Source organism: Colossoma macropomum, unplaced genomic scaffold (genome assembly GCF_904425465.1).
Source record: "Colossoma macropomum unplaced genomic scaffold, Colossoma_macropomum, whole genome shotgun sequence".
Classification (NCBI taxonomy): Eukaryota; Metazoa; Chordata; class Actinopteri; order Characiformes; family Serrasalmidae; genus Colossoma; species Colossoma macropomum.
In genome coordinates, this window is record NW_023495625.1 from 45,798 (window position 1) to 67,469 (window position 21,672).

Genomic DNA, 21,672 nt, shown 5'->3' on the forward strand with positions numbered 1-21,672 from the left:
TTAGGCATGATTTAATGACGTGAATGTATTGCACAAAGCCCTAACTGAGAAACAGGTTATATCTTCGCTTGTGAGATGACAAACGCTGTCTCTGTTCTCTGTTTTGCCCAGGTGTGGAGTGTGAGGTGGACATAGACGAGTGTGAAAACGCCCCGTGTCTGAACGGTGGAGTGTGTGAGGATTTAGTGGCTGACTACCTGTGTCACTGTCAAGAGCCTACAGAGGGCCTCCCGGCCTGGGGAGGGCGCCAGTGTGCAGTGGAGCTGCTTGGATGCCTCGACCACCAGTGTCAGAATGGAGCCACCTGCACGCCTTGGCTGGATGGGGAGGAACACAGGCACACCTGCCTGTGCGCACCTGGTTTCTCTGATGACTTTTGCTCCACCCCCACCACATTCTCCTTCTCCCAGCCAGGCTATTTCCTGTTGGAGGTTCCTGTGGATGAGCGGAAGAAGCGCTCTGTGGAAACGGAGCGCCCCCTGCAGGTGTGTCTGCGCTTTCGCACCACGCTGTCTAACAGGCTGCTTTTCTTCCGGGGCAGCACTGACCACTTCTTGATCCTTGAACTGGTGGAAGGTGCTCTGCGAGCATGGGCAGAGTCCAGAGAAGACGGAGTCTCATTACAGATCACTTCCTCTGGATTGGTGAATGATGGTAGTTGGCATAAAGTGTGCGTGAGCGTTGCCGTGGCACCAGTTGAGCAAGCAGAAATTGTGCTGGAGATTAAAGGTGGTGGGTGTGGTAAAGAAGGCTGCAGGGCACAGCATAACACAGATCATGCCCCCTTCTTACAACACCACCAGCTCACACAAGTGTACGTGGGTGGAGCTCCGGAGGAGTACCTGAGCCTTACCAAGAGTGGGCGTGGCTTTGTGGGCTGTATGGAGGACCTCCTGGTGGATGGGCGGACCATCTTGCCACAGGGCGCAGAGGGGCCAGAGCTTGAGCTGGGCTGCAGTAAGAGGGAGTGGTGTCAGGAAGAGCCTCACCCCTGCAGTTACCATGGAGACTGCATTGATCTCTGGACTAGCTACAAGTGCTCCTGCCACAGACCATATTATGGACAAGACTGCAGCCAAGGTAACTAAAGACCTGTTTACACTTGACATTAATGTCAGGGGGATATTTCACAAAGCATGATTTCTCAGTTAGTCAGATAACTTAAGCCTAATGATGAAAACTGTCCATTAATGTCCTTCAGCTTGTTTCCTATTGGACAGGCTTAACTTTGGGGCTTATTTGTCTTGCTAAACTGAGAAATCCTGCTTTGTGTAATAGCCCCCACCAGGTCGTGGTTGGTATAGTGTAGTGGGTAACACCTCTACATTCTACGCTGTAGATTGGGGTTCAATCCCCCTACCTGGGCTCTACACTATACCAATAAGAGTCCTTGGGCAAGCCTTGCAATACTACCTTCCTCTACCAATGTAAAATACCAATAAATGTTTGCTGTGTCCAGAGAAACAGCTTTATATTTTATTTTCTCAGAAGGACTAAGACTTTTGCACAGTATGACATCCTGCTTGCTCTGAGAGCCACATCACATTTACATTATAAGCTTGTTCACCTAAGAGATCCCCTCTTCTCATTATGGTCAAATGAATACACCACGCTTATAAGTACCTATCTGATTTAGGAGCACATATGAAAACAGCTTTAATTCAGTTAGAAAAGATCTGATTTTTGTGTTCTGCTCTAAATAAACTGATCCTTAAACATATTTAGACAAAAAATGAGATCTGTTATACTTCATCCCTGTAATAAGAATACAAGTATGAATATAAGCAAACACACACAGAGCCCTCCACCCTTTAAAATTAGTCTTCAGTTCTAATGACATCAGACTGTGGACTAAATCTAATAAAATCAAACCTCAACACTCACACACAGTCACTCTCTGAACTCTCTCTCTCTCTCTCAGAGTTTTCCTCTTGGACGTACGGTCACGAGAGCTCAGCGAGTTTCAGCTCATTCAACCTGCTGGCAGGTCATGGTGAGAATTTCAGCATCTCCTTCTTCCTGCGTTCGCTGAAGCCAGACGGAGTTCTGCTGCAGCTGCAGGAGGCGGAGTCGGGTGGGACTGAGGAGGCGGAGCCGTACCTCACTGTGTACCTGCAGATGGGGCGGGTGCAGGTGAACGCAGTGGGGCAGAGCGTGAGGTCCCCTGTGTTTGTGTGTGATGGACACAAACAGGAGCTTCAGGTGGAGCTACAGCAGGGCGACGTGTTCTTCAGCCATGCAGGGTTCAATTATCACCTCGGTTCTGTGACCCCTGTGACCCCGCAGGAGGGTGACATGGTGTATGTGGGGGGGCTGCCAGATGAGGGGATGGCGAGTGAGTGGGGTGGCCAGTTTAAGGGCTGCCTGCAGGATGTGAGACTGGACAATGTGCATCTGGACGTAGGTGCGTGGAACAACACTGCCAATGACACGGCATACGTCCCCAGCGACGCAGAAAACGTGCTGCATGGCTGCATCAGTGATGATACATGCAAGGTACACCAACGCAAACAGATTTCTGCATTATTTCCTGTTGGGTTCTATCATATAAAAATAGCATGTTTTGCTATGTTTCTCAAATGATTAAATGCAGTTTTAGAAATGTTGTTTAGATGAGAATCAAATGATAAACCAGCAAGTATTGCACCAAGGTCCTTGACTGTAGCTTTTGGTTTTACTGAACAACCACTGAGCTCTAGGGTGAAGTTAATGACCTTATCTTGAGCAGATTTAGTATCCGATGTCAGTACTTCAGTTTTGTCATGATTTAGGAGAAGACATTTTCTAAGTCATCCAGGCTTTAATGTCTTTAAAGTCTTGCATTCCTTTTTTGGGTGTGATTGTACTGTATCATCAGCATAAAAATGTAAACCAGTACTAGCTTTGTGGATTACACATCCCAAGGGGCTGTAAGTAGAGTGAAAACAATGGGGGGCCTAAAACAGAGCTTTGTGGGACACCATAATGCACTCTTTTAGGCTCTGAAAACTCTTCATTGACGCTCACAAATTGGTAATGATGGGTCAGATATGATCTAAACCAGGTAAGAAGTCTACAAATTAACATTTTTATTATTAGTAGTGTCAAATGCTGTACTTGGATCTAACAGCACTGTAACAGAAACACATCACTTTCACAACATGATGTGTATTATTCCTACTTAGGAAAGAATAAAGTTGTTGGGCAGCAATTTCTCTAAAATGTCTCTTGACTATGCCCAATCTGGGAGCAGCACAGCATCGCCAGCAGATCAGCGCCACCTTGGGCAGTGGAGGTATACCTAGACAGTATTGATTCCAGAGCACACGTTTGTCTAGAAGACAGCTTCATGGTACAGAGCTAATTATAACCAAATTCATCACAGCACTTTTTAGGAGATGCATGATCTCACATCTATATAACTGTGAAATGTTATGACATATTATCTCATAGTTGTATGAAATCGTATCTTAAAAATACAAGACACCTCCTACAGGATCTATCGCAGAAGATGTCTGATAATATTATATTATCTGATCATTATCAACTACTAATATTAATAATAAGTCAAGATAGAAACATTTTGCTTATATGACTTAAAATGGAGAAGAGCCTTTGTCATGACAACAAGTAAAATGTCCCCACAAGAGTAGATGTTTATGTGAAAAATATGTATTTATCGACTCCTCTCAAGGTATTTTTCCCACAACTTTATTAAACCTTAATTTTTCTTTCTAAAAAATTCATCAGCATGGAGGAAACATCTCACTGTAGTTGTGGAGGCTCCAGGATCCAAACAACTCCTACAACTGTTTAAATGTTCAGCAGTTTCTGTTTTCACTCTCAAAACTCCCAGTGACTCGAAGATTATTTATTTTGTTTTATTCACTTTTTAATAATCACTAATGAACTTACTAATGAAACTAATTAGCATCAAAAATGAGCTGAATGTATGAGAACACTGAAGTCAGGTCTGAAGTCCGTACTAAATCAGCTGCTCTGTGTTGGTTTGTGTGGAAGGCAGAGCCGTGTATGAACGGAGGAGAGTGCTCCATCACCTGGAACGATTTCACATGTTCGTGTCCGCTGAACTTCACAGGGAAGACATGTGAAACCCGTGTGTGGTGCGTCAGTGATCCGTGTGTAAACGGGGGGCTCTGTGTGGATCTGCTGGACGGATTTGAATGTAAGTTCTTCTCTCTACACAGAGCTCATCTGAGACTCACTGGTCTCTGAGATGTAGGAAAATGAGCAGGTGACTCTCAGGTCTTCACTTTATTTTAGGGCTAAAGCTTTTTATGGTGAGGTTTAGGGTTAGATTATGGTCAGGTGAGGTTTAGGGGTAGATTACGATCACGTGAGGTTTAGGGATAGATTATTGTCAAGTGAGGTTTAGGGTTAGATGTAGTCAGGTGAGGTTTAGGGTTAGATTATGGTCAAGTGAGGTTTAGGGTTAGATTATTGTCAAGTGAGGTTTAGGGTTAGATATGGTCAAGTGAGGTTTAGGGTTAGATTATGGTCAAGTGAGGTTTAGGGTTAGATATGGTCAGGTGAGGTTTAGGGTTAGATATGGTCAAGTTAGGTTTAGGGTTAGATTATGATCACGTGAGGTTTAGGGTTAGATTCTTTTCAAGTGAGCTTTAGGGTTAGATATGGTCAGGTGAGGTTTAGGGTTAGATTATGGTCAAGTGAGGTTTAGGGTTAGATATGGTCAGGTGAGGTTTAGGGTTAGATATGGTCAAGTGAGGTTTAGGGTTAGATTATGATCACGTGAGGTTTAGGGTTAGATTCTTTTCAAGTGAGCTTTAGGGTTAGATATGGTCAGGTGAGGTTTAGCATTAGATTATGGTCAGGTGAGATTTAGGCTTAGATTATTGTCAAGGGAGGTTTAGGGTTAGATATGGTCAGGTGAGATTTAGGATTAGATTATGGTCAGGTGAGGTTTAGGGTTAGATATGGTCAGGTAAGGTTTAGGGTAAGATTATGGTCAGGTGAGGTTTAGGGTTAGATATGGTCAGGTAAGGTTTAGGGTAAGATTATGGTCAGGTGAGGTTTAGGGATAGATTTTGGTCAAGTGAGATTTAGGGTTAGATTATGGTCAAGTGAGATTTGGGTTTAGATTATGGTCAGGTGAGATTTGGGGTTAGATTATGGTCAGATGAGATTTAGGTTTAGATATGATTGGTAAAATTTGGGTTAGATTATTTTCAAGTGAGATTTAGGGTTATATTATGGTCAGTTGAGATTTAGGGTTAGATTATGGTCAGGTGAGATTTAGGGTTAGATTATGGTCAAGTGAGGTTTAGGGTTAGATATGGTCAGGTGAGGTTTAGGGTTAGATATGGTCAAGTGAGGTTTAGCATTAGATTATGGTCAGGTGAGATTTAGGCTTAGATTATTGTCAAGGGAGGTTTAGGGTTAGATATGGTCAGGTGAGATTTAGGATTAGATTATGGTCAGGTGAGGTTTAGGGTTAGATATGGTCAGGTAAGGTTTAGGGTAAGATTATGGTCAGGTGAGGTTTAGGGTTAGATATGGTCAGGTAAGGTTTAGGGTAAGATTATGGTCAGGTGAGGTTTAGGGATAGATTTTGGTCAAGTGAGATTTAGGGTTAGATTATGGTCAAGTGAGATTTGGGTTTAGATTATGGTCAGATGAGATTTAGGTTTAGATATGATTGGTAAAATTTGGGTTAGATTATTTTCAAGTGAGATTTAGGGTTATATTATGGTCAGCTGAGATTTAGGGTTAGATTATGGTCAAGTGAGATTTGGGTTTAGATTATGGTCAGGTGAGATTTGGGGTTAGATTATGGTCAGATGAGATTTAGGTTTAGATATGATTGGTAAAATTTGGGTTAGATTATTTTCAAGTGAGATTTAGGGTTATATTATGGTCAGTTGAGATTTAGGGTTAGATTATGGTCAGGTGAGATTTAGGGTTAGATTATGGTCAAGTGAGGTTTAGGGTTAGATATGGTCAGGTGAGGTTTAGGGTTAGATATGGTCAAGTGAGGTTTAGCATTAGATTATGGTCAGGTGAGATTTAGGCTTAGATTATTGTCAAGGGAGGTTTAGGGTTAGATATGGTCAGGTGAGATTTAGGATTAGATTATGGTCAGGTGAGGTTTAGGGTTAGATATGGTCAGGTAAGGTTTAGGGTAAGATTATGGTCAGGTGAGGTTTAGGGTTAGATATGGTCAGGTAAGGTTTAGGGTAAGATTATGGTCAGGTGAGGTTTAGGGATAGATTTTGGTCAAGTGAGATTTAGGGTTAGATTATGGTCAAGTGAGATTTGGGTTTAGATTATGGTCAGGTGAGATTTAGGTTTAGATATGATTGGTAAAATTTGGGTTAGATTATTTTCAAGTGAGATTTAGGGTTATATTATGGTCAGTTGAGATTTAGGGTTAGATTATGGTCAGGTGAGATTTAGGGTTAGATTATGGTCAGTTGAGATTTAGGGTTAGATTATGGTCAGGTGAGATTTAGGGTTAGATTATGGTCATATGAGGTTTAGAATCAGATCGTGGTTGAGTAAAGTTTAGAGTTAGATTATGATTGGTAAAGTTTTGTTGGCAATATTGTTTATTGCTGGATATATTGTTTTATATATGTGTACTAATATCTATATACATTGCATACATGGGTCCTTATTACATACAGAGACTTACATATATATATATATATATATGGGACATATTTTATATAGGCAATTTTATATTTGTGTATTTGCATACTATTATGAATATTATTATTAATATTAATATTATTATTATTATTATTATTCTATAATAATAATAATAATAATTATTATTATTACTACATAAAGGCTCTTTAAAGGCACAGTGGTGTAACAGGTCTAAATTTTTCTTCACAGGTGTAGCTAACGCTACCTTCGATAACTCCCCCCTCCACTACACTGCTAAAGGCTCTCTAGTGGCTCCGGTGACCAACATCACTATTGATCTACGCACACGGCAGGAGAACAGTGTGCTGCTGCGAGCCTGGAGGGGGGCGGAATTTCTCCTGATTGGTCTGCTGGACGGCACGGTGAGGGCAGAGCTACACGGAGAGAACAGCCTGGAGCCGGTGGCATTTTCTGGAACACAGCGCATCACAGATGGACGCTGGCATCACCTTGTGGTTGCCATGGAACATCCAGAGCAAGAGGCTTCGTCATGGGTGATCATGGTCGATGGCATCTCTGACGGCAGCAGTGCCCCAGAGCAGGCCGAAGCTCTGCGCTTCCTCAGCGACGTGACGAGCGAAGTGGCGCTGGCGGAGAGCTATGGTGGCTGTCTTGGTGTGGTCAGGGTGGGTGGAGTTTACCTGCCCTTCACTGATGATGTCGCACCACCGCAGGTGTTGCGCTTCCGTCGGCGGCGGGGTGAACGGGCACGGCTGGGATGTGTGGGCGCCCCCGTGTGCCGGCCGCAGCCCTGCCAGCACGGGGGCACATGTGAGGACTTATTCCACCTGTTCCGCTGTGCCTGCCCACCTGGCTGGGAGGGGCTCACCTGTGAAACCAACACGGACGAGTGCGCCTCGGGGCCCTGTCTCCACGGCAGCTGCAGGGACAAGCTTGGGGGCTTTGAATGCGAGTGTGAGCCAGGTTATGGTGGACCCACCTGCGCTCAGGACTTAGATGAATGTAAAGACTCTCCCTGCCTGAACAGAGCCACCTGCATGGATGGAGTCAATCAGTACACCTGCATCTGCAGACGTGGCTACAGCGGCAAACACTGCCAGTGAGAACATCCTCTCTCACTCTCTGTAATTCTACATTCAGGGCCAGATATACACTATATTGCCAAAAGTATTCACTCACCCATCCAAACCATTGAATTCGGGTGTTCCAATCACTTCCATGGCCACAGGTGTATAAAATCAAGCACCTAGGCATGCAGACTGCTTCTACAAACATTAGTGAAAGAATGGGTCGCTCTCAGGAGCTCAGTGAATTCCAGCGTGGTACCGTGATAGGATGCCACCTGTGCAACAAGTCCAGTCGTGAAATTTCCTCGCTACTAAATATTCCACAGTCAACTGTCAGTGGGATTATAACAAAGTGGAAGCGATTGAGAACGACAGCAACAGAGCCACAAAGTGGTCGGCCACGTAAAATGACAGAGTGGGGTCAGCGGATGCTGAGGCGCATAGTGCGCAGAGGTCACCAACTTTCTGCATAGTCAATCACTACAGACCTCCAAACTCATGTGGCCTTCAGATTAGCTCAAGAACAGTGTAGAGAGCTTCATGGAATGGGTTTCCATGGCCGAGCAGCTGCATCCAAGCCTTACATCACCAAGCGCAATGCAAAGCGCCAAATGCAGTGGTGTAAAGCGCCGCCACTGGACTCTAGAGCAGTGGAGACATGTTCTCTGGAGTGACGAATCACACTTCTCCATCTGGCAATCCAATGGACAAGGAGTTGGGCTCGGCCCCTTAGTTCCAGTGAAAGAAACTCTTAATGCTTTTGGACAATTTCATGCTCCCAACTTTGTGGGAACAGTTTGGAGATTGCCCCTTCCTGTTCCAGCATGACTGGAAGAACTTGACTGGCCTGTACAGAGTCCTGACCTCAACCTGATAGAACACCTTTGGGATGAATTAGAGCAGAGACTGCAAGCCACAAATGCGCTTCTGGAAGAATGGTCAAAAATTCCCATAAACACACTCCTAAACCTTGTGGAACGCCTTCCCAGACGAGTTGAAGCTGTTAAAGCTGCAAAGGGCGGGCCGACATCATATTAAACCCTATGGATTAAGAATGGGATGTCACTCAAATTCATATGCGTGTGAAGGCAGACGAGCGAATACTTTCGGCAATATAGTGTACGTACGAGCACAGGCACAATGTGCCTCGATGCAACAGCAATATGAGCCCACAGTGCACCTGAAATTAAACAGGAATTCCAGCAGTTTTTTTCTTTACAGTGGTGGTGATAAGAACCAGGGGTCGCCATGACTACAACACAAATATAGACATTTTATTTACTATCCAAAACCACCAGTGAATCTACACAAGTCTTCTGAATTTATATGGAATGTTGATGATTAAAATAGTGGAAAATCTGAAATAATAAGTTTTCTTTGGGGACTATTTTGCCTCACAGCGCCCTGCATGTATCCCTCCACCATGAATGGAGTTTAAGTTCTCAAAACTATCATAAAACAGTGTTTCAGTCATCAGGCAGTGAATTCATAACCATTTCATGTAATAGCTTCCTGTGAATAGAGGTAGACGTCTGTTTCCTATCACCACCACTGTGAACAGTTCTGACTCAGTAAGTTTCTCTAGAATGGAGCATTTTACACTAAACCACTGTTAACTTCGTTGACATTTTGGACAATCTTCCCTGTAAATGTGACTGTATGAGAGAGAAGCGCATTCTGTCCATACTGACAGCTCTAAACTGCAGCAGTTCTGTTTATAATATATATTCATTGCCCTTCAGGTGGAACCATCCTCCTCAGAAGTGTGAGAACCTAGAGTGTGAAAATGGTGGAGTGTGTCGAGATGCGCTGTGGGGAGCCGAGTGTATCTGCACACCAGGATTCACTGGACACAGGTATGTCCACTCACGCCTGATCTTTAAAATCCTGTTAAAAATGTCTTTCTGCAGCTTCAGACACATTAAAGTCTCAGCTATGGATTTTTGGATGTGTGGTGACATTTGTAGCACAAAGCATAGAAAATATTTTTATCAATGTCATAACTTAATTTTACATACACAATGAAAGTGTAAATATAATGAACTGATGCCAGTTTTGTTCACGTCCCACACCTTAGTGTTAAATCTTCAGATGCATAAAAAGTGAATACTAAATTACAAAAATACATTTATTCTGTTGTTGCGTTATTTGATTTTCTATAAATATGTCTGACCTACATTTATACATCCACAACAGTGGCTGATAAAACGTTATTTCAAAGCCAGACCTGCCTACTGTCAATGAAATCATAAAGAAACATAATAAATCAGTCACTAAAGTGTGGAAACCTAATGTAGGAGTCTCCAGATTCATCAAAAGCAAATTAAATATCATCTATTCATATTCAGTATATTCTGCAAGTCATCACTGTTAATTTATAACTAATGCATTCTGAATTAGACCTTTAAACTAGGCTAATGTAACAGGCTAATGTAACATGCTAATGTAACTGACTAATATAAAAAGAACAATGTAACAGGCTAATGTAATACACTACTGTAGCATGTTAACGTAACAGGCTTATGTAACATGCTAATGCAGCAGGCTAATGTAATGGGCTAATGTAACAGACTAATATAATAGCCTAATGTAACAGGCTAATGTAATAGACTACTGTAGCATGTTAATGTAACAGGCTAATGTAACAGACTAATGTAATAGACTACTGTAGCATGTTAATGTAACAGGCTAATGTAACAGACTAATGTAATAAACTACTGTAGCATGTTAATGTAACAGGCTAATGTGACACGCTAATGCAGCAGGCTAATGTAATGGGCTAATGTAATACACTACTGTAGCATGTTAACGTAACAGGCTAACGTAACAAGCTAATATAACAGGCTAATGTGACACGCTAATGCAGCAGGCTAATGTAATGGGCTAATGTAATACACTACTGTAGCATGTTAACGTAACAGGCTAATGTAACAGACTAATGTAACAGGCTAATGTAATGGGCTAATGTAACAGACTAATATAATAGCCTAATGTAGCAGGCTAATGTAATAGACTACTGTAGCATGCAACAGGCTAATGTAATGGGCTAATGTGTAATGGGCTAATGTAACAAACTAATATAATAGCCTAATGTAACAGGCTAATGTAACAGGCTAATGTAATAGACTACTGTAGCATGTTAATGTAACAGGCTAATGCAACAGGCTAATGTAATGGGCTAATGTAACAAACGGATATAATAGCCTAATGTAACAGGCTAATGTAACAGGCTAATGTAATAGACTACTGTAGCATGTTAATGTAACAGGCTAATGCAACAGGCTAATGTAATGGGCTAATGTAACAAACTAATATAATAGCCTAATGCAACAGGCTAATTTAATAGACTACTGTAGCATGTTAATGTAACAGGCTAATGTAATGGGCTAATGTAATACACTACTGTAGCATGTTAACGTAACAGGCTTATGTAACATGCTAATGCAGCAGGCTAATGCAGTGCGCTAAAGTAACAGACTAATATAACAGCCTAACGTAACAGGGTAATGTAACAGGCTAATGTAATAAACTACTGTAGCATGGTAATGTAACAGGCTAATGTAATGGGCTAATGTAACAAACTAATATAATAGCCTAATGCAACAGGCTAATTTAATAGACTACTGTAGCATGTTAACGTTACAGGCTTGTGTAACACGCTAATGCAGCAGGCTAATGTAACAGACTAATATAATAGCCTAACGTAACAAGCTAATATAACAGGCCAATGTAACAAGCTAATGCAACAGGCTAATGTAACAGACTAATGTACCAGACTAATGTACCAGATTAATGTACCAGACTAATGTACCAGATTAATGTACCAGATTAATGTACCAGATTAATGTAAGAACGTGTTAGTGTAAAAATAAATTAATCCCTAAACATTTCAACATGATTCACTTATTGAAGTTTGCACATTTTCCACAGTATATATTCCTTGTATTGACTAATTGGCGATAGAGCCGTATTTACTGAGCTCGATGTTGTTAAGCAGGTGTGTCAAACTAGGGAAAATATTCCAGGCCAAAGTGCAGTGGACATTAATCTTTACCTTCATCTAACGCTCTTTATTCAGTTCATGAAGGCCTCACTAATTGGCTGAATGAGGCAGTGAGCTGAAGTCTGCAGTTTTTGGCCCACAAGGACAGGAGCCTGACATGTGCTTTAAAGCCTCCACACTGAACTGTTCTGTATGCGAGTGTTGAGCCGTGCGGGACACTGAGGACGTCCTGAAGTAAGTGTATGAGCGGTTTCTGTGTGCAGGTGTGAGACGGAGATTGACGAGTGTTTGTCCAGTCCGTGTCTGAATGGCGGGACGTGTCTGGATCGTCTGAGCTTCTTTCAGTGTGTGTGCGCTGCAGGGTTCAGTGGACCGTACTGCGAAACTAACGTACGTTGAACTAAACATCCCTCATTAACACTGTACTGACCATCGACATACATATCAGAGACCTACATGTCTAATGATGTCTTTCTATACAAGACACATGAAGAGACATGGGCACATATCGGTTCTTCCTCTATGTGCAGTAAAATGAATGGCTGACTGTGGATATGAATACATAATCAAATCACTGTCAGTCTGATTACTAATATTAAACTATTAATCTCTGTGATACTAAAGATGTCTGTTTGTGTTTATGTTTATATGTGTATATGCTTGTATGTTGTTTTTATTATTAGTATTATTATTATTATTATTAGTATATTATGTCATTATTATATTAGTAAATGTATGTATATATTACATTATATTTAAATATGTGTTTATGTCTGTTTATGGTCATGTCTGTGGCTGTGTCTCTATTGTGTCTGTTTGTGTTTATATTTGTTTGTTTGTGTTTATATCGGTGATTGTTTGTGTGCAGAAAGAGGCTCAGCGGGATCGGATGCCGTGGCTGGTGGTGGCGATTCCGCTGGCGTGCGGCTGCGCTCTCTTGGCTGTGATTGGTCTGATTTTCATACTGATGACGGCGCGCAGGAAGCGTCAGTCTGAGGGGGCGTACTCACCCAGCCAACAGGAAGTAGCAGGCGCTCGTCTGGAAATGGACAGTATGCTAAAAGTCCCTCCAGAGGAACGCCTCATCTAGGACACGCCAACATCCCCGTTCAATCAGAGCAAAAACATCTGATTTACGTAATTATCTCCAAATATAATATATAAACTGTTTATTAAAAAAATGAATGAAAATATAAACAGGCCTCCAGATGACTGCTAGTGTTATTAGCTATGCTAATGTCTGTTAGTCCCAATGGATGTATGCTGTATTAGCATAATGCATGCTGGGCATTTTAGTGAGAGAACCTTGTTGAGTGGAACAGAAAAGCCATAAATTCATGAATTGAACACCACGAATAACATATTAAACTCTAGTTTTGGTCACGATCACCACAACATGGCAGAGTTATAAGCCTTCATTACTTGTTAGCCACATTAGCCTTGTAGTTGCAGTGCTAAAACTGAAGAGGAACACATCTCTTGGCTGATGGACTAAATTTGGGGTAAATGGGGGGAGGGGGGCTATGAGCTGTCGCTTTAAACACTGCACAGGTTAGTGCTTTACCTGCTTTAATGTTCGTGGATAAGCTGATCATCTGCCCATCTTTTGGCGTCTGGTGCGGGAAACCAGAGACTTTAGCGCTGTTCCGGAATTTCTATTCCAAACCCACACAAACACAAACACCCTCCCTAACAACAATCATACACCAAAACCTATACAATCATAAAGCCATAAAATCATGATGAAGGGACGAATCATTTCAAATATGTAAATAGAGTGATCCTGATCCAAGTGCTGCTTGGACTCTACATACCTCACACCACAACCACGGTTCTACACTATTAATACATCATCACCCCCTACTGGACAGATTTTGAACTGCAATAGCAAATATTAACTTAAAATTGTGCTTATTTATGAAATGTAATTATTATGATTTTTAAAGGTGAAATACCAACAAAGGAATCAAAGTGTGTAAAACACACTGCGGGCCAGTCTTAACCTTAATAATGACATAATTACTGTAATAAATGTCATATTCTGGTCATTTTATTCAGGCTTCTTTACGGTAATAAACACCGTGTTCAGGTGTAAACAGTCATCAGGTGCAGTGTTTGATTTACATGGCGCCCAGATTGGCCAACTATTCTCCTTTTAATGAAGTCTTTAGTTCTGAAAAGATGAAACGGTCATTCAGTTTGTGGGGAATAATTGGAGGATAATTATTTATAAGATGATATTTCAGTGTGTGTTTGACTGTTTCAGTAACCCAGTTCTTGTTACAGAGCTGTGACTGTTCACCTCCTCTGCGGTACCTGATTAATGTTGAGTAGGTTTTTAATTGTTCTAGCTTGGTGTGAGTTTTAGGGGTTTCTGCTATGAATGTCCTCAGCTGTAATCGGTCATGATCCCCAAGCCACTGTGGTGCTAACACGGCCAAAAAAAATGAATGAACATTTTTCAACAGCACATACTGACACAGGAAGCAGTATATAGCTAATACAGCATATACCGATACAATATGCAGTATATACTGACATACAGTATATACCGATCATTATATGTACTGATGTATTGATGCAGTATGCAGTATATACTTGATACAGTATACATGAACTACTGATACAGTACACAGTATATATTCATACAGTATGCTATGTATATTGACACAGTATACAGTATATACTGATACAGTATGTGGTATATACTGGTACAATATACAGCATATGTCGATATACTATACAGTATATACAGTATATACGATACAGCATACAGTATATATTGATTCAATATACACTGATATATTATGCAATATATATTGACACTATGCAGTACATATTGATATAGTATATACAGTATACAGTACATACATTTAAACAGTATACGGTACATACTGGTAGAGTATATAGTATATATTGACACTGTGAAATGAAATGAAACTGTGTACAGTATATAGTGGTACAGTATGTACAGTGCCCTCACAACATCAACAAAAACGCATTTGTGGGTGGAGATGGATTTAATATTATTGGCAATTACTATGAGCATTTTCAAATACATTAATAAATACTAATGGGATTTCCAACATAAAATGAATATAATGTGAAATAAATGAAACGACTGAACTACATCAGTAGTGAAGTGATGACTGTTACCGAGTGTTGAATCTAGTGCAGGACAGGTTCAGGTGTTGGTGAGACTGTTTGGAGTTTCTGATTGTTGTAAATTGCTGAATCATGTATTGTTGTTTTATCACTGCTTTGTATTTTCTCAGCATTGGTTGTTTCACCATCAGTGTACGGTGTGCGCACACACACACAGGTTGTGGTGCACTCCACAGTTGTGCAGTTTTGTGAATGGTACTGTAAAGATGTTCTAGCTCTGTATTTTTCCATGTAAAAATGTGTACAAACCGCTGTAATAAAACTGTGTTGCTGTAATTGTGCTGACATCCTAACTGATAGAACCACCTCCATTCACTTTAAGCTGAGTTTTCTATATTGAGGAGTAAAACAGTATGATGACTTGAGAACCTTAAAAACATACACACACACACACATGCCAAGAAAGGAGTGATGCCACTGAAGAACCACTTTTATTCCCTGAACAACCTTTTTGCAAAAGGTAGGTTCTTTACCAATTAAAGGCTTTACCTAGAACCATACGATTCATTTTTTCTAGACTGCATACAGACGGCTTAACCCAAGTTTGCCCAGCCTTCTTACCTGCAGCTAAAATATTTCACTTCTAGCCATGTTCAGGTTTAGGTTGTGATGCTGCTGTAACTCCACTAGAGGTCCTCCTCTCCTCACTTAGCACTACTGCAGGTGCTCCTCACTGCAGAGCAGAGTTAAAGTGATGGGACGGCAAAATGGAATCAACACATTTTCAGAAATTCTTTACTGTCAGTCAGTGTTGATAAGTGACATAAACCTACATCAACAATTATAAAGCTTTATTATTACAATACAGGTGTTGTCTGTGATAAAGGCTGTTTGATGTGAAGTTGGTGTTGTTAATGCTGATGATGTGTACAGTGTTTATGTAGGTTTATGCCAATAATCATGATGAACACATGTAGGTGTGATGCAGCTTTATCAACACTGACAAGCGTTACTCACCTTTCTGACCCCAAATGTAGTTAATCAGCCGAACTGCAGCCTAAACCATCAAACTGTGTGGAGCTGTTCTGTAATCTCTAATATACTTGAATATGATGGTCATTTTAAAGCATGAATTTTGTCTGGATATGTTGACATTTAGAGATAAATATCAAAAACTACATAATTAAATATATTACAGATTATTTAACAACACCACACAGCTTAAATGAAGATTTATGGGTCAGGATGCTAATGGAGGGTATAAGCTTCCATCAGCCTTGTAGCTCCAGTGCTAAAACTAAAGAAGCAAACTTCAGACACCAAACACCTGAAACTGATGGACTGCGGCAATGCATAAAGTTGGGCAGATGTGTCTCATGGCACGAAGGTTTTACAACGATCAACACAAACTATGAACATACGGAGGCAAAAGGAAAATATGGTGGACCAGAAACGATGGTGAGAACCTCAGTGTACAACAGAGACTGTTTATAGATCTTCATCACTGTTCATCTCTGTGAATCCTGTGTGTTTCTGTAGAATGAGGTCTACCAGTGACTGTACCTTTACTTTCAGTCCACTGTTCTTCCTCTTTTGTCTTCTTACAAAGTGCTTTAACAAAAAAGTGCATTGAACTTGATGTGAAGGTTCCTCTGCGTTGAAAACACATCCTTTTTTTTAGTACTAAAGAGTCGTACTTGGTGTGAAGGTTTTAACAGTGTAAATAATGTGTGAGTGAGTGTCAACATCAATCGCTAAAATCTGCACAGCAGTGTGAGCTGAATGTGTGAGCCAGTTCTGTCCATCCTTGACCACTACATCATTTACTAGCTATAAAAAAAAAAGGAATGAGAAAAGAAAAGAGTCCGAATTTTCACAGGAATATAATATGTGCTCTTTAATGCTGACATACATTATACATAAAATCATACCATTCAAATAAAAACAAACTCAAAGTGCTTGATGATGATATAAACGAAAAACATGAGTTCACATTTCAAAAGGGCACAAATAAACCTGGGAATATTCAGACAACAAAAAAAGTGTGTTTTGAAGCTTCTGTCTGCAGCCTGGCTTTGTTCAGAGGGGTAAATACACCTGGCTCGCACTAACCTACACTAACAGAGCTGCTTTACTGACAGGTCTCAGGAAACAAGCTTTACGGCCTTTCTTTACAGAACGACGCTTCAATGTCCTTTAAGGCACCTTCACCAGTGAGCCTGCAGTGCTGCAGTGGGCCAGTAGAGGGCACCATGACTCTCAATCACTGACTGAATCTCCTCAGAGAGACTACATCAGCCTTCGCCTCCCACTCAAACTACTCTTAAAAGGAGTATCAGTGAAGTGGAGGACGCCTGACTAGCACTTCAAAGGGAGCTTCACTGATTTTTCATAAACTTATTATTTCAGATTTTCCACTATTTCCCATCATCAACATTCCATATAAACTCAGAAGACTCGTGTAGGTTCACTGGTGGTTCTGGATAGTAAATAAAATGTCTATATTTGTGTCGTTGTCATGGCGACCCCTGGTTCCTATCACCACCACTGTAAAGACATCTGAACCATTTCACACCAAACCACTCTGAATCACTCTGTTTACACCTCACACCCTCAATTATGGAGGAATTTAGAAAAATCACTGGAATTGCCCTTTCAGTCATCCCTCCTCACTGTACTAATCTGAAATATTGTGGTGTGATTTAACAGGGTTTACTGGTTTTAGCTGGTTTTAGTCAGGTTTACTGGTCAGCACTGGACTGGGTGGAACGGGTGCTTACCAGACTGTAATAAACACAACAGATTATGATGGTTACTGTACGTCTTACACTAAACGTGCTGAGATTCAGCACTAACGTCTGAGCTGAACGAGCGGCGACTCCTCACAGAATGCTCTAAACCCTAAACTACCACATCTCTTTGGACTGGTACAGAGATCTAAGACCACTGCTCACCTAACACTTTACATATTTTTTATTTAAATACAAGTCCTGCTTCTTCTATGTTCCGCAACAACCAGAACCAGAAAAAAGGCGCTGTACACCAACCTGTCCACTCCAGTTCATCCAGTCCAAACAATACAGAACCGAGAGTCTAACTTTGCTGTGTGTTTTCACTGAGCAGCACTGAGTGGACACAACAGACATCATGACTGATGAGCTACTGAGGACAACCTGCCCCAACTCTCACACAGTGACCCCAACCCAGCCCTCACCGTTTAACTCATTACTACGACATAATAACTACATGTAGAGCTGACGGTCAGCCAGCTGACCTCAGCAACTCAGCGGAGCTTGCTTTCAGAGCCTGTCACTTTTGCGGCTGCCGTCAGGGATCAGGATTAGGGTAAGGGATCAGGATTAGGACTAGGGATCAGGATTAGTGTTAAGATTAGTATTAGGGATTAGGATTAGTATTAGCGATCAGGATTAGTATTAGGGATCAGGATTAGGACTAGGGATCAGGATTAGTGTTAGGATTAGTATTAGGGATCATGATTAGGATTAAGGTTAGGATTAGGTTGAGGGATCAGGATTAATGTTAGGATCAGTGTTAGGATTAGTATTAGGGATCAGGATTAGGCCTAAGGGGGTTATAATCCAGTGCACCCCTTGCAGGAGAAGCTGTGGCTCAGTTTGAGTGAAAAGGTCATTATTAGGGCTGCAACTATCAAATGTGTTAATTTTATGATATTCTATCCAGTATTATCTTTAACATTCGAATATTCTGTAAGAATAAGAAAAAATTAAGATGTTTCATTTTTATTATTATTATTATTGTCATTATTATTTTATTATCGTTATTACACTATAACATTAATATTAATTATTATAAGAAATATTGATATAAAAACATCACTGATAGATAATTTTCATAGGAAGCAGCATAAAATGCTACCTAATCCTGCCCAATCTGGCAACGCTGAAGAAAGCACCTGTTTATCATTATCTTACAAACAAATACAACTTATCTGGTCAGGTGTGGTCAGTGTTTGATATTATCCAATATTTGTTGCAGCCTTAATTATCACAACGCAGATGTCTCAGAAAGATGCAATATGCAAATATAGATGTAGATCAATAAAGGCAAAATAATACTTTTGGTCAAATAATGCAGATCAATCTTTAAGCATATCATCACATTATTTATTCCCCACTGAAACTGCAACATAATTGCAATAAAAGGATTTTGTCCATATCATGCAGCCCTAGAGTCCTGTTTAGTGTCTCTGATATTTAGGCTACAAGGTGTGTAGTGGACGTTGTGTAGTGAATAGTGTGCTTTGTGTTATGTACTTTTATTTTGTAGTAATTTGAGATCAGATTTGACTTCAGGTTTAGGTTTATCAGTGAAAACTTGGTTAAGGGCTCTGGTTTTGGGATAGGACTACACGATAGTGTTATGAAGTCTGGGAAACACTGCAGCATCAGCTGAGGAAGGCGTCATAGTTTGTGTGGCACCTTAATCCAAACCCCTGACCTTCACACTGACCCTAAACAGCCGCTTCAGTGAGTACCTAACAGCACGATGTGATGAAGAAAGCCTGCAGAGGGGCGGATAGAAAGTTACACACCACAACAGCTACGCCATCAGAGTGGTAGCTATACAAACTGTACTATTAGTCTGGATGCTATTAGATAAATGCCGAGCTAAACTACTGTGAGCATGACCTTTCACCTTTCCACATTCTAGTAGACAGCACGCGAGGTCAGCCGAAGGCCTGATTTTGTCTGAGGTCAGTTCATAAACTCAGGGAAAACAAACAGCTGCAGTTTGAGCATTAGTGTACGCACACACTCACTCGCACACATGTAGCAGGGCGTTCAGGCCAGCAGAGGGCGCAGTCCTTTAAAAAAATACCCAGTGGTCAACAGACAAGTGCTGTCCCTCATTGGTCAGTAGCAGCAGTGGAGGTAAGGTGTGCTCAAGGCTAATCAAAAGTCTCCCACCTCCTCCGCAAGTCCTCCACTTTTTTCTTAGGGGGCGTGGACACACCGGTGGGCATGGTTGTCATGGTGAGCAGGTCACAGAAGGGGTCGTGAGGCGCGTCTACAGGTTTGGAAGGCGGCAGAGCCTGGCTCAGAGAGGGTGGGGCCGGAGAATCTAACAAGCTAGAGAGAGAGCTGCTGCTGTTGGAAGTGGGTGGGATTTTGGCAGGTGGCCACGCCCCACTCGCCTGAGTTCCACCCAAAGCAGAAGGCTGACCGAACACTGAGAGGGGGCGGGGGGGTGGAGCGTTGAAGTAAGTGCCAGTTTGAGGAGGCACGTAAGTGGAGCTGAAGGGGTTGCTGGGAGCGACAGGGCTGTAGTGTCTCTGGAGGGTGTACTGGGGGTGTTGTGTGAAGGGGTTGAGGGAAAGAGGGGGCGGGAACGTGGGCAGGGCAGGCCGTGGGGGGACAGGAGGTTTGGGAGGTGGGCGGGGTTCTTCTGCACCACTCAGAGGGTCCAGCAGGCTGAGCAAGTCGGGCTCTGCCTCCGCACTGGCTGGGCAGGGCTGTGACAAAGGGGACATGTTGAGTGCTTGTCGGAACTCCTGCCCCCCCGCACTCACACTTAGCCCCACCTCTTTGTCCCCCTGCTTCAGGCACTGCAGCAAGGTGACGGCTGGTGCCAACACCTTTCCCGGCTCGGGCGTTTTGCGGCCCTGAGGGCGTGGGATGGTTATGCTGCCAGTCTCCGTCCTCTCTGCGCTCTCCTGGGTCGGGGCGGGACTCTCGCTGCTCGGTGGGCGTGGCTCTGGTGGCTCCAGGGGTGGGACGGATAGAGGCCGCTCCCAGCAAGGAGACTCACGGTCTGAAACAGTCACATCGTCCGGCCCTTTCTGGCTGCGCAACTTGTTATAACTGGAGTGCTTGAGTCCCGGGAGAGTGCGAGTACGTTCATCGCCACTAATCTCCATGCGCTACATCACACAAACAAACATGGTTACATGCGTGTTATATACATACACATGTACAGTGTGTACAGATGGTCCTCAATAACTCGTGAAGTCATAAAGCTGTCATGTCGTCAAATCAGAACTGCAGGACAATGGAAAACGGAAACACTATGGTTTGTTGTTGCATTTCAACTGAATGAAATACTAATAACATAGTACACCATTTTCCAACTTGGTTTACGGCTGAACAGTTTGGGGAAAATATCTCTTTGTGATTTTTCTGACTAATATTGAATCTGCGATTCAAATTATTGTGAACTATATAATGGCAACTCTTGCAATTTGAAAATTGCACTCTTTCAGATCAAAATCTTTAAAATTTTGATAAACAATCAATTCAGCCCTGGGATGTTTATACTATTGTTCTCATGTACTAACAGAGTAATGTATGATTAGTGTGTGTTGCGCTGGTCTGAGTGGATCAGACACAGCAGTGCTGCTGGAGTTTTTAAACACCTCAGTGTCGCTGCTGGACTGAGAACCAAAAATATCCAGCCAACAGCGTCCTGTGGGCAGCGTCCTGTGACCACTGATGAAGGACTAGAGGATGTCCAACACAAACAGTGCAGCAGCAGATGAGCTATCGTCTCTGACTTTACATCTATAAGGTGGACTGACCAGGTAGGAGTGTCTAATAGAGTGGACAGTGAGTGGACACAGTGTTTAAAAACTCCAGCAGCACTGCTGTGTCTGATCCACTCGCACCAGCGCAACACACACTAACACACCAGTCAATGCAGTCAGTGTCACTGCAGTGCTGAGAATGATCCATCATCCATAATACCTGCTCTGTGGGGGTCCTTTGGGGGTCCTGACCATTGAAGGACAGGGTAACAAGTATGCAGAGAAACAGATGGACTACAGTCTGTAACTGTAGAACTACAAAGTAAATGGAGCTAATAAAATGGACTGAATGGAATGAGTGTATA

At 42.0% G+C, this 21,672-nt stretch overlaps 2 protein-coding genes across 5 annotated transcripts in view; one reads left to right on the forward strand and one right to left on the reverse strand.

The window, feature by feature from the left end:
* crb2a (crumbs cell polarity complex component 2a) overlaps positions 1–13,019 on the forward strand; it is a 31,262-nt gene extending 18,243 nt beyond the window's left edge. Inside the window, exons 7-13 of the mRNA XM_036563100.1 lie at positions 112–1,080; positions 1,922–2,496; positions 4,000–4,165; positions 6,859–7,729; positions 9,440–9,553; positions 11,964–12,090; positions 12,569–13,019. Coding sequence (XP_036418993.1) covers positions 112–1,080; positions 1,922–2,496; positions 4,000–4,165; positions 6,859–7,729; positions 9,440–9,553; positions 11,964–12,090; positions 12,569–12,790 — 3,044 coding nt within the window. The 3' untranslated portion in view covers positions 12,791–13,019. The remainder of the gene's footprint in view (positions 1–111; positions 1,081–1,921; positions 2,497–3,999; positions 4,166–6,858; positions 7,730–9,439; positions 9,554–11,963; positions 12,091–12,568) is intronic.
* A 3,668-nt stretch (positions 13,020–16,687) lies between these two features.
* The window catches only part of dennd1a (DENN/MADD domain containing 1A), a 35,932-nt gene continuing 30,947 nt past the window's right edge, over positions 16,688–21,672 (reverse strand). For all 4 annotated transcript variants that reach the window (XM_036563094.1, XM_036563092.1, XM_036563093.1 and 1 more), the window contains one exon: positions 16,688–20,707. In XM_036563094.1, coding sequence (XP_036418987.1) covers positions 19,736–20,707 — 972 coding nt within the window. In that variant the 3' untranslated portion in view covers positions 16,688–19,735. The remainder of the gene's footprint in view (positions 20,708–21,672) is intronic.